This window comes from Gavia stellata, chromosome 8 (genome assembly GCF_030936135.1).
Source record: "Gavia stellata isolate bGavSte3 chromosome 8, bGavSte3.hap2, whole genome shotgun sequence".
NCBI classification, from domain to species: Eukaryota; Metazoa; Chordata; class Aves; order Gaviiformes; family Gaviidae; genus Gavia; species Gavia stellata.
Window position 1 is genome coordinate 22,551,220 of NC_082601.1, and position 12,819 is coordinate 22,564,038.

At 38.7% G+C, this 12,819-nt stretch overlaps 1 protein-coding gene across 1 annotated transcript in view; it reads right to left on the reverse strand.

The window, feature by feature from the left end:
- Positions 1-12,819, reverse strand: part of ABCB11 (ATP binding cassette subfamily B member 11) — a 45,941-nt gene that overhangs the window by 12,044 nt on the left and 21,078 nt on the right. Inside the window, exons 12-19 of the mRNA XM_059820170.1 lie at positions 11,847-11,957; positions 10,783-10,908; positions 9,771-9,974; positions 8,362-8,532; positions 7,775-7,976; positions 6,971-7,049; positions 5,907-6,042; positions 4,565-4,726 (exon numbers count right to left, since the gene is read on the reverse strand). Of these exons, the coding sequence (XP_059676153.1) occupies positions 4,565-4,726; positions 5,907-6,042; positions 6,971-7,049; positions 7,775-7,976; positions 8,362-8,532; positions 9,771-9,974; positions 10,783-10,908; positions 11,847-11,957 (1,191 nt within the window). The remainder of the gene's footprint in view (positions 1-4,564; positions 4,727-5,906; positions 6,043-6,970; positions 7,050-7,774; positions 7,977-8,361; positions 8,533-9,770; positions 9,975-10,782; positions 10,909-11,846; positions 11,958-12,819) is intronic.

The following is a 12,819-nucleotide window of genomic DNA, read 5'->3' on the forward strand; positions in this document are numbered from 1 at the left end:
GTATTTTCCTTTTATCTCCTGTTCTTAATATCTGGTCTTTTTCAACACCTGCCAACGTTACTGGCTGCTGCTGAAGTAATGGTCCAAATCTAAACAGTCATCCTTTAGCAATTCCTTTCAGTCAGAGCAGTTGATATGTAGGTCAGTTAACCTACCTGAAGTTGCTAAACTACTACTGCTACTCGCAGGCATAAGCTACAGCTCATGTTTGTACTTCTCCACTAACCTTAAATGAATTCTAATTGGATTTCACAGGTAAAAATTACTATAAATTGACTAATCTCTCTACCTGTTATCTGTAAGGTGTAATTAAAAATAACTTGCGCATTTGACTTTTCCTTATATCAAAACCAGCATAAATTCTTCTAGGTAAGTATTTAACAGTAAAAAGAGAAGAAGGAATTTTCATTACAGCTGCAAAATATAAAAATTCCACAAAAATAAACTTAAGTACTAGTCTTAAAAGGTCAACCCAAGTTATTTACGGTCCAAAGTGAGCTATGCATTAAAGTAACAGGGAGGAATTAGAGCATGAATTTGAGAAAAAGAAATAGCTGTTCTCTAGTGGGAATTCCACTTCAAGTATTTTAACTTTGTACATCAGTACCTTGGCAACAAAATAAATCCTGCAAAATCCAAAATTATAATATCAAAATGGCACTTGGTGTTTCAAACTAAGAGCTGTTCCAATGCCATGCTGTCTTATCAGTAGCAAGGCATATTACTTTCTCAGATTAATCTTTGTTTAAAAAAATAAATCACCAAGTATGTTTTCATCTGTCATAATAAGAACAAAACATGTAATGGTCTGCTATTGTTCCTATCCCCTTAATGAAATCTACTGTACATCCAGTAATTCATGTTTGATCCTGAATTGAACAGGCTGTGAGCAGATTTCATCTATATATTTGTAACTTATGTATCTAGAAAAGATGCTGCTGATTTTTGTTTGGTTTTTTTCCCTGTAGAATATATTCTAGCTAAACACTTGAACTGAATGAGATACAAGGTGAACTCAGTGCATGCATAAACTGTGTCCTACGAGGATTCTGGATTTTAGAATTGCTGTGATGGTATTTTCTGTATCGTCATGGTATGCAATATCTAGACACAAATGGGAAAATGCGCTTCAGAGTAGTGGTCATGCCACATGCACAGCTAGCCTAAAACATAACCAGGGGAATGATTAACTACTCATCATTGTGAACATATCTTAACATGTATGTCATGTTAATTTCAGTGTTGTGGTACTTTTTCATATGAAAAAAACATCAGCAAAATCTCTGTTGAAATGAATAGGAATTCTAATGAGTAAAACTAATAAACAGTATAATAAACAGAGTGTGTGATGGCTCATAATAAATATACAGTTGTGAACTGGGATGAAAAACACTACTCTCCAGAGATGCTGATGGCTTTTTCACAAGTGATTTGCGTGCTGTTTCTGCACAGTCATCCAGAAACACTGGGATGGCCCCATACATGGGTTGAACTTAACATTTTTTTCTTTTCATACTTTGAAATTTTTGTCTCTAGTTAAATAAATAAATATCAAATACAAGGCTGAGCACTGAAAAGAGAGATAAACACTTGCCCTAGGACCGCACAGTGAGTCCCAAGTATCTATGCTTGTTATAAATAAACTTTTGTTGATTGCTTCTGGATGGCTAGGTGGTAGGCAAAATCAGGTAGGAGTTTTCATTTCAAGAAAGTCAAAGGCAACACAGTTCCTGATTTCAGGGAGTCTGGATCCATATCCATGCTTATGAAAGGTGCTCATGAAAAGCGATAGAGCTGTGAGTTTTTGCTTTACTATCCTATCCATATCACCCACATTCAAAGTGGTTCCCCTGCTTTATCTTATGCAAGAAATTTGTTGTGAAAGGCCTTCCCACTTCCTGTGGCCAGGCTCTCCATTGCTCCTAGATAAAGGCTGAGAGAACTGCAATGTCTGCAAGACACCTTGAGGGTTTCTGGTGAAGCCAGTTACTGGTTAGTCTGGGATTCCTATTGCTAGCTCTAAATTCAAGGAAGCATCCCAGCTCAAGAAAAGCAATGGGCTGAAGTACGTGCTTACACTCTCCCTAAACTAAGAGCAATAGCACTTTATAGTCCTACAGAAGGAAATGTGGGTAACATTCATTGGGAAGAGATCTCTGTATTGCAAACAGAAGATTTTTTTTCCCCCTTGCAAACCTGTCCTGTAAAATTGAACTATCCCATTCTGCAGCTATCCTAACATGTTCAGCTATGGTTTTGACCTATGTTCTTGATTTAAAAAAATAACACTGATTACAGTAACATGTAGCATGGACAATAGCATCACGTCTATAAAAGGAAAGAGTTGTTGCTGAGGTGTCCACGTTCAGATTATAGAAGTTTCAACAGTTTTAGTGTGGACTGTCTTTTACCTGGGGCCATGGGCTACATGCCCAATAGCAGTCAGAGCACATCTTCCAGTTGAGTTTCACTGGAAAGCATCCATTTCCCATACTCTGAGACAGTTCCACAGTGGGAACCAAAGCATAGTAAGAAGAAACTACTGAGAAATTTGTTCCAAAGGTACACTTCTGATCTGAACTGATCAGAAGACATATCCAGTATTATCCAGTTCTTCATTCATTTTTTTGGATTAATTTCTGAGAACCTTCAAGGCAGACTTTGCTAAATTTATCCTTTCATTTCATAGCTGGTGGGTATTTTTCCCTTCACTTCCCCAGCATATTGGTCCCAGAGTACAAGCCCACGTGTCTGTCACAACATCATTGCAGATATTCAGACAGCTTGGAAAGCAGATGCATATTCCATCTGCCTGACTGCTTTGGCACCAGGCAGAAATGTTTTAAATTTATGAATAATGAAACACAGATGTTGGACTTTGCTCATGTTAGTTATGGCTTGTTTTTTTCTTGCAGCATCTCTCCTTTGATGGACTGAGACCTTCAAGAAAAGGAATTCATCCTTGGCAATGAAGGCATTTAGCATCTTGCAAGATGATGTCAGCCCCAGACCTCCCAGTGTCTAGAAAACCTCTCTCTAAAGGAATCAAAGGTTAGATTCATTGCAGAACGCACGTAGCAGTGTCTCACCTGCTGACAAGTGAAAGCCACAGTCCTTGGCATGAGGTCTAGACACTTAAAAAGTGTTTGGAGGTGGCACACCTATGGCTAGAAGGCCAAGCACACTGGCCAGTAACCACTAAGTGGATCAACAGGGACTGGAACATCTTTTGCTCTGCTCCTTCCTGGATCTTAGCTAGCAAACATTAAGCTGCAAGTAAATGTGATTCAAAGTCCTGACTAACTTCCCAGAGAGAAATGTCTAAGCCAAAACAACCCCCCCAAAAAAACAAACCGCAAAAGGTCAGTCTTTGATAGATTGCTGACACTGCTATTAGGAGCATTTTCTCAACCCTTTTCTAATTAGTAGCTCAGATGCTGCGGCATTCATTCATTCACTCCTTCCTGCCTGAAAGGCAGGAAACCTCCAGTTTCTAGAAGAGTGTCTGCCCTTTAGGTCATATGTTCTTTGCAGGCATATATACCTACCATGACCTAAACAAGCAAGTGGGAATCACAACACAAGTTTTATCCTATCATCTCAGGTGGGTACCCAAACCGCAAAACAATAGTGGCATTCCCATTTTCTTCCCAATGAATGTGTCATTACTTTATCCAATAAGAAACAGTGTCAACGGAGGGGTTTTCTCTATCCTCCTAATTCTTGAAAATTTAGGACACTTTCCTAGGCATTAGTTAGAGCAGTGCTGAATTTCTTCAGGCAGCCCTCCAGTTTCCCACTAGCTTGGCAAATGTTTCCCGAAAAAGCTGTTTTACAAAAGGAGAAGCATCCTTTTTCTATTACGGCAAGTTTTTGAAGGAAAAAACAGTCATGATTGAACTCTTGAAAAGTTTCAAGTGAGGCTTTGGTTTTTGATGGTAATGCATCCTTTAGTGAATGCTAAGGTTTGAAGTATATTCCTAATTCCTGCTTGTCTTCCAAACTTATTGATGCAAATCTGCTTTTTGCTGGCAGCTATGAACCCTGTTACAATTATCTACTTCTCCCTGGACATTCTGTGGGGAGCAGGCAGCAAAGAGCTGCCTGAAATATATGAACAAAAAAAGTGAAGTATTTTTTTGATCTCATTCAAAGGTTTTTCACAGGCTTGACCAAGTCTGTAGAATAAAATTCTGCAGGGAAGGACCTCTGCATGTCTCTCTCTCCACTGTACCTGCACATGAGGTACATCTTGTCTCATCTGAAATAAACTGTATGCAAGTATAGAAACCCACTCCCAACAGTTCCTGGAAAGTGAACAAGAGAGATAATGAAGAACACATGACAAATGCTAATGAGCCTACCCCTTCAAAAAGCTCAAATGATAGTGTGATGACAGTGATATAAATATCTCTACTGAATAATTATTTATAGGCAAGACGGCTAACCCCATTTACTTGACGAGATCTAAAGATTTGCCCAAAACATGTCAAGTTCTGCATCATACATTCACTCCCCTCTGCTTCAGAGCTAAAATACACTTTAAAATGTTAGCATAACATACCCCAAGAATTTGACTGAATAACAAAGCATAGAGTGGACTGACTGCTCCATTCACAGCTGCTGCCAGAGATCCAAGCACCATGTATGGCCATTCGGAGGCATTGTATTTCAAAATTCTGGTAAATGGTACAGGCTTGACATCTTCCTCCACAACAACAGATTCCTAAAAAAACAGATCGGCTCTATGAAGCAAATGTATTCCCCCAGTGATAGTCTCCCTTTGACAGTGAAATAAAATAGCATAATCTGTTAAATGGCCATCTAGTGTCCAAACAGCTGCTGTAGTTTTGTACAGGAAGGGGCAGAGATGCGTCTTGGCTGCTGTCTGGAGCTCTTTTGTAGGCCTAGGGAGTCACAAGAGTGTTACATAAATGACTACCTTTACTGTCCCTGGAGAAAAAAAGAGAGATTCATGCCTTGTCCAGCTCTACTGATTCTAACTGAAGAAGATAATTACGACCAGTTTAAGATTTTCTGCCACTCAAACTCAGGCTGTTTCCTTTTTGCTGCCTCCAGATGAGGTGTGATGCAATACCCGGTGCCAAAACTTAAACTTCTTCCTCATAAGCGGCTTTTTGTATCACTCATGAAATCTTCTTGAATATTATTTCAAAGTATTGTGGGTGAACACATTGATCAGACTCTGCATCAAATTAACAGGTATGTTATATAATTAAGGGATATGTCAGAGTGATAGCTGGATTCAGGCTTTATACATGCTAATTATGCCTCCCTTCTGTGAAACATCCTCAGACTATATGCTGAATTGCCACAATTATTCCCAGTAAGAGCAGAATATTCATCATTAAATTATAATTTACCCTGCAGTTCGATTTGCGGAATTATTTTAACACTCAGTGTGCTGAGCCCTGCTCATCTCCCTCAGTTCATATGGCTGGAAATGCCCAGACAAAACAGACACTGTGAAGACCTATCTGCTGGAAGTGTGCAAGGATGAATGGGTGGAAGCATCTTCTAATTTTTCTCCCTTCTGAGCTAATGCCAGAGTGACAGCACTGAAGCCCTCTATTTATCCACAGAATTGGCTTAGCAATAGCAAGAACAGTGACTTCTAACTGCTGCTTTCAATTTACCAACACGTCATGCTCTGCTAGAAATTTTATATGGATCAATAAGCATAACAGCCATCAAAATGCAGCCTAGGGTTTACACAGAGGATAAGAACTGAAGCTGTGGTTTTGTTTAGGTAGAGAACAGGATCAATCCAAGAAGACGTATCTGCCAACAACTCCTGTAACAGAGGCACATTATCTACAGGTTATCATTGCCAAGTAATATAACCTGTTAGGTTGAAAATTTAATAACAAACTATTGGACCTGACCTTTTTTGCTTGTCCATCATCTTCTTCATAAGAAGGCATAAGATACATAGACTCCGCATGATCTCTTGCAATGGATAATGGAGGGTCAGGGACCACATTAGAGAGCTGAGATCTGGAGCGCTGTCGAAGTGAAGCTCTGTAAAGAGGACAGAAATCATCTGTTCTTCACAGCTCAGTAACACAATACTTGCAAAGCAGGTGCAGTTTTCATATCAACTAAATCAGGAGTCCCATGGACTTTTTCTTTCTTTTTCTATGTTCTCTCAACTTCTTGAGAAGAAAATATCCCACAACAGGGATGAATACTTTTCAAAACCATACTCCATCCCCACCACTCAGACGTTGTCTTGTATGTACCCTGCACTGTGTATTTGTTAAGCAAAATTGTGGTGTAACCTACTATATTTGCACAAGCTGTTAAGACACTAAGTCAATTCAGCGTTATCACTATCAAGTAATTCAGTCCAGCAAAACAGGATGCTGAAACAATCCACCTCTATCCCTGACAAAACATAACCCTGTAATGTAGGAGACATGTATTCATCTGCATATGTCTGACATGGGCTTGCCTGAAAGAAATAATAAGTGTCTAGCTACAAGACAGTCTGCTTGTAAAATGTTTTAACTTTCATCAGGTAGAAGCCATAATATAAAAGTCCTTGTACGTTGCATTGATTTCTCAAGTAATTGCACAGCAAGTCATTTTTCAAGTGACTGGACTGAAAGTGCATTAGGTAATACAAATATATGGCTGTATGGTAGCAATATTAAAAATGGAACATTAACACAGTAGACCAGAATTAGAGAGAGGGTACTATGGATAGAAAGGGGAGTAAAATCAAGAGTCTTGCTATTTAGCCATGGGCCTTCAATCAGTAATGTATTACCTAAGCTACTTCTTTCCAAGTGAACTCTGTCTTGGTAAAATGCTTGCAGCCCTTCCACCCTCTTTTACACAACATACAGAGAAGTGATTCATTAACACTATTGGGATTTTGGAATAGTGGGATGAAGTATAGAGATTTGGAAACATATTGAGATTTATAATAATTTTTAAGACTCACCGCAGACTGGCCTGATAGCTTCCTCTGCTGAATGACTGGACTTCCTCAAGATTTGGCTCAACCACATTATTTTCTGCTGCTGTAAAATATAGTATATAGAGCTCTTCAGTTTGTGCTAAGATTGACTACAATCTAAGTAAGTCCACTGTGGCTCTGCAAAAAAGTGCAGTGTCTTGAAGTCGTAACTAGAATACTTTGTAGAAGGCAAGGAATGTAATACAACCTTGCTGCCCAACCTACATGTACCACAAGTTTTATATTTGTATTTGATATGATGAAGTTAACTGAATATTAACCCAAGGACCATCTCACTCAGGATGTGACTGCTAAAGGCTGTTTCCCTATTTTAGCCCTGTCATTGTTCACTTCTTTTAAGATAAACATACCCAAGGTATGATGCTTCACAAAAATATAACAGATCATTCTATTACACCTCCATTTCCAGAAGCTTTGATTCAAATCTGCCTCTAGTAAAACAAATAGGGTGGTTTCAGCATATTTTGTAATTTGCTTGCATTTCAAATGCAGCAGGAGTGGACTGTCAGCACTAAATGGAGCTATAAAATGATGGGTATTGCAGGTCAGGATTAATGTTTCAGGGCAGATCTATATTAGGAAGGTCATTCAGTGCATATCAAGTAAAAACACTTGGGCCAGGGCTATTAATGTATTACTTCTATGAATACTAAAATTCAGTCATAAAGGCAGAATAAAAAAAAGGAAGCAACTAGCCCTCATTAAAAACAAAAAATGTGCATTCTGTGGAATTTTATGTAATTTTATAAAAGAAAACAAAACACTTACTTTCTGTTGCATCTCTGTTAAGTGCTGTGTCTCCTTTGCTTTGCAAGGTCACCAACATGAAATAAACCCCTTTCCTCTTCAAGAGTTCCTCGTGAGTTCCTCTCTCCACAGCCCTTCCATGCTCAAACCCAACGATGACATCGGCAGCTTTGATGGCTGACAAGCGGTGAGCTATCGAGATTGCTGTGCGGCCAAGACGAGCCTAACAGGGAACAACAACAGTCCCATTCCCAGGACAGCAAACAGAAATGCTTGAAACCAGCTCTATGTAATCTAAAGTTTTGTCAAATCAGGGGGAGTCTTTCTAGTGGTTTCAGGTGACTTTGACATGAACTCCATCCATAGCCCATAGATAAGCATCTATTTCTGAGCAAAGGGAGCTATAGATTTCTGTTAATGTCCCAATGTAAGAAAAAATTATTTTTAAAAAATTATTTTAGTAATACTAAGGTTCTACTTGAGCATATGAAACAGCTATTAAGAAAAGCTTCTCACCGCTTTGTTGCAATTCAGCAGCACCCTCTGCAGAGTGCATTAAAAATAATTTCTGCCTTTTTAAGTCTGATTTATGCTATGCTATAGCAAACCTTATGAAGTGCTTCTTGGACAGTAGCTTCACTTTCATTGTCAAGTGCTGACGTAGCCATATCCAGTAGCAAGATTTTCGGGTTTCGCACAAGAGCTCGAGCAATAGCTATCCTCTGTTTTTGACCTCCACTCATCTGGCTTCCACCCTCTCCAACATGAGTGTCAAATTGCTGTGTGAAGGAAAAGAATGAAAATGAAATAGATAACAAAAGTGTCTGTTAAGATTCCTGTGAAGATGTTGGTAAAATGTGTCTCAGATTTGTCCTGGGAGTAAACTTAAAAAATTATCATGTTTGAAAGAAAAAGCATTGTTAGTGCACCAGATTCAAAGGAGAGCTGATGAAATCACTTCCTTCATAATGAACAACATCATTTTGCCTGAACTGGGGTTCCAACCCCAAGCCAAAAGTATGTATTGATAAAAGGGTGAAATGTTCTGGTTTGGCTCAAAATGACTATATCAGCAGAAGCTGAAACGGAGAGGAAACACTTGCCCACTCTCCATCAGATGACTCACCAGCGATCTTTCCACAGAGCTGGACTTGTCTGCTGATGGCCTGTGACTCATGAACACTGTGTCTGTGATTCATGTCCATCATACTCTGGTGGCATCGGGTTCAGGTAGAGAATTAAGTAAACATATAAAGCCTAGCATCTCAAGAGCCAGGATAATTATATTCACCTAGAGCCAAATCTCGGTTATTCCTCCATTTCCAGGAAATAAATAGGGGCCTTTCTATGAATAGTTTCCTGGAAGCCTGGAAATGCATATGTGGAGGATAAATGTACATACTGACATTAGTTAATGGTACTTGAATCCTGTCAATCAGGTTCACTTTTGTAACATGTCACTTTGAGAAGCTACTTGGCAAAATAACATTCTAGAAAAGTAAACAGCCCAGTATTATCGAATATGGGCTTTGTAAGGAGGATACCATACAACTGATCAAAGCCCTGTCATCATAAGGGAAGGAACTGGGGAAGAGGGAACCTCCAGCTACCTTACAGAGCTCGTACAAGGAGATGAAGTTTTGAGGATCAGTACAGACTGCTCAAAACCATATGCTGGCTAGTGAGAGTCTGGGCTCTAAATTTCTTTTAGCCTGAGCAGAAACAGATCTCCGTAGCATGAAAAATACATATTTGAAAATCATGCTATGATTGTTACCATGATATGGAATGTTGTGCGTATGATTCCTGAGGAACTAATTCTCATTTTGTGGGTTTTTTTTTAAGTTGGTGACATAGACGTAGTAAGACCTAATTAACTCTGGTCAAAGGAAAGGTTGCTGCCTATGCTAATCTTCTGCCCTTCCACCTGAGCACAAATGGCTGCATGGGGGAGGGACAAAAGGATTCTCTATTTTTCCACCAAATTCTGCCAAACATTTTACAAGGCATAGCATACCTGCGGCAAGTCCATGATGAAATTGTAAGCATTGGCCTGTTTGGCTGCTTTGATTATGTCTTCCATGGTAGCTTCATCCCAACCATAGCGAATGTTCTCTGCAATTGTGGTGGCAAACAGCACTGGCTCTTGTTCAACAATACCAATCTGTGAGCGTAGCCACTGGATATTAAGGGAACGAATGTCATGGCCATCCAGGGTAATCTACAGAAGCCAATTAAAACATGAACAAAAAAAAGGAAAAAAGTCAGGGACATTATCTCCTCCACTTCAGAGACAAAGAAAGACACATTGGAAATGAAGGGCCTGAGATGGTGTTTCCATGACCAGTGTAAAAACCAGCTTTCATACATAAAAGAATGCAATGCAGTGGCAGTAGTAAATGCTAGTTCTTGGGCCTAGGAGTTGTGCTTTTTTATTTCATTTCCCAATACCTTTTTTTGCTTGGCCTCAGAAATAAAACCAGGTGGAAAGTAATAATCAAAATTATGATTATATGTTTACAATAAACTGGTTCTTTGTCTTTTATACATTCAAATACAGGTCACCCTGTATGTGATTTGTGCCAACTAGGAACACGTAAATGGAATGAGACTGTTAATAGATGTAATTCGTAATCCATTACTGAATGGTAATTGCATATACTAAAGTAATATTATGGCATAATGATCAAATGTTCAATACTGTGTTTTCCAGAATGGAAAATGATTTGTCACTCCTGAATTATCGTATCTGTCACTCCTGAATTATCGTATCTATAGGTATAGTTTTTACTCAGATTTAGCGATTTAGCACTGAATTTTTATTTTCTCCTAACAGTTTTTCTCTTTCACACAATTACTTTTTATAAGACTGTTCAGCATTCCCCTGAAATGCACAAGAGGATATTTCACTCATTCAAAAAAAAAAAAAAAAAAAGTTAGGAGTCTTCCTTCCCACCTTGGAGAAGAAACAATGCTGTTCTTTCAAGTCCCTAAGGCTAGAGAAACACATTATAGACTCCTACACTCACCATGCCATCAGTGGGGTCATAGAAACGCTGGATGAGCTGTATTGTTGTACTTTTTCCAGCTCCACTAGCTCCAACAAAAGCTGTTGTCTCCCCTGCTTTAATAACCATATTAAGATTATCCAAAATCTGGAGAGGAAAAAAAAAGAAGGAACAGAATCTATCCATTCTAATTCTCTCACAGTCATACAACCAAGTGGGTATATTCTGTATCTTAAAATGGAGATTCAAAGTAATTTTACAAAATTCAGAAAAATATTATGAAGAAAGGGGGAAAAGAAAGACAAATATTTTTACATTGTTTGAAGAGTTTATAAATGCAGAGCACTGTTTTCCATGACAGGCAGGCAGATTTTGATCTTTGTTCCTATTGTTCATCATTAAGAACTAGTCAAGTTAATACCACTGGAGAACTTGGCAATAAATCCCCTTTAAAGAACACTGTACATGTATTATGAATGCCTGTTAAAGCATAAATATTAAGAATGTAACAGTGAAATTATGTAGGAAAATCTGATACTTCATATGCTTCTGTCTTTAGAAGCAATAACACTCATTTGCTTGTCCAATAATTTGCTTTTCCAAGGAGAATTTTTCAATTCAAACACAGTAGTAGAGAAATAATGGGGTATACAGCCAATACCCCTGTACCTTTTCCTAGCATTTTAATGGGTCACATGGCGCATCCCCAGGGTAATGGAAGAGTTTTATAAAATCTCCTTGCACCGTTCAGCTTCTTACTTTGTGTCCTATCCTATCACATGTTGATATAAGTGCATAATTGACTGTAAGAGAAGCTGTATGCAGGTGAATTTGTCTGAAATTACTATGAGTTTATGTTCAGCAGCAAGAAATATGTATGCCAATGGATATGTCAGAATGGTAAAATAAGCAGAATGGTAAGCAGAAGAACCCTTCAATAGAAGAATTATTTAGTCTACTTTTAAACAGAGGGTCTGGGCTTCTGAAAAACAAACTCTACTGAACATCTAGAAATTGCTGGTAGAACCAGGATATTTTGATTGTTTACAGTAATTGTGTTCACAGGATAGATGATGAATAATTACCTTTATGTCTGGTCTGGAGGGATAATGGAACGTTACATTATGAAATTCAATTTCACCTCGTACTTTATCCAGCTTGTAGCCATCTTCTGACATGCAGTCAATGGTGGGTTTCTAGGATAGAATTTATTGTGTTATTTATTTGCTGTTAAACAGCCAGCACTGCTGCAGTAGATAAATATTCCCAATACCATACAAAGCCACGGCACTTCTGTTTGAGCAGCACTTGGCTGCACTGAGCCAGCAGCAGGCTCTGCCCCAGGACTAGCAGGCAAGGGACATGAAATTGAAGGCCACAGTGATGGGGGAGTTGTCACCGGTGGGTAGTATGGGCAAGATGAATGCACCCTCTTCCCATTTTAGGCTTATTGCAATTACCACAGTCAACCACTCAGCTAGTTTTTGCTGGAACAGAATAGCTGAGTGAGGCATTTTGACTAAGTTAATTTAGCCAGCTCCTCAGGAATAAAATGGCACTACTTCGCGTATATAAACGTTCTCCTACAGCACTGAACAACCAAGTCATTGCTGAAAATCTGCATGCTTCACCACTTTGCATTTAAAACATCCATCCTTGCACACCCAGTCCTAAGAGCTGGAACCTTGATTTGAAGTTTTGCCATGAAGTGCTTTGGGTCTCACAGCCTTTTGGCCAGGCCTTGGTTATTGTGGACTGCTAGGCATAAGCAGAGAAATTTGAGGAATCCCAACAAAATCAATTTTTCTAAGGACAGATTTTTGAAGCATGGAATACAGAGTATTAATTAAAACTACAGCAACACCAATATTTGATAATTGAAACGTGCGTGATTTTTTATGTAATCTAACAGACTGAAGGGAATTTTAATACGAGAAATGTATACATTCTAAGATGCTAAGAACAACTAAAAGATTGGTTCCTCTTTAGGAACATATCTTACTTAAATTCAGATACTAAGCTATGAAGAAAAGTTTCACTGATCCTGCAAATGAGAAC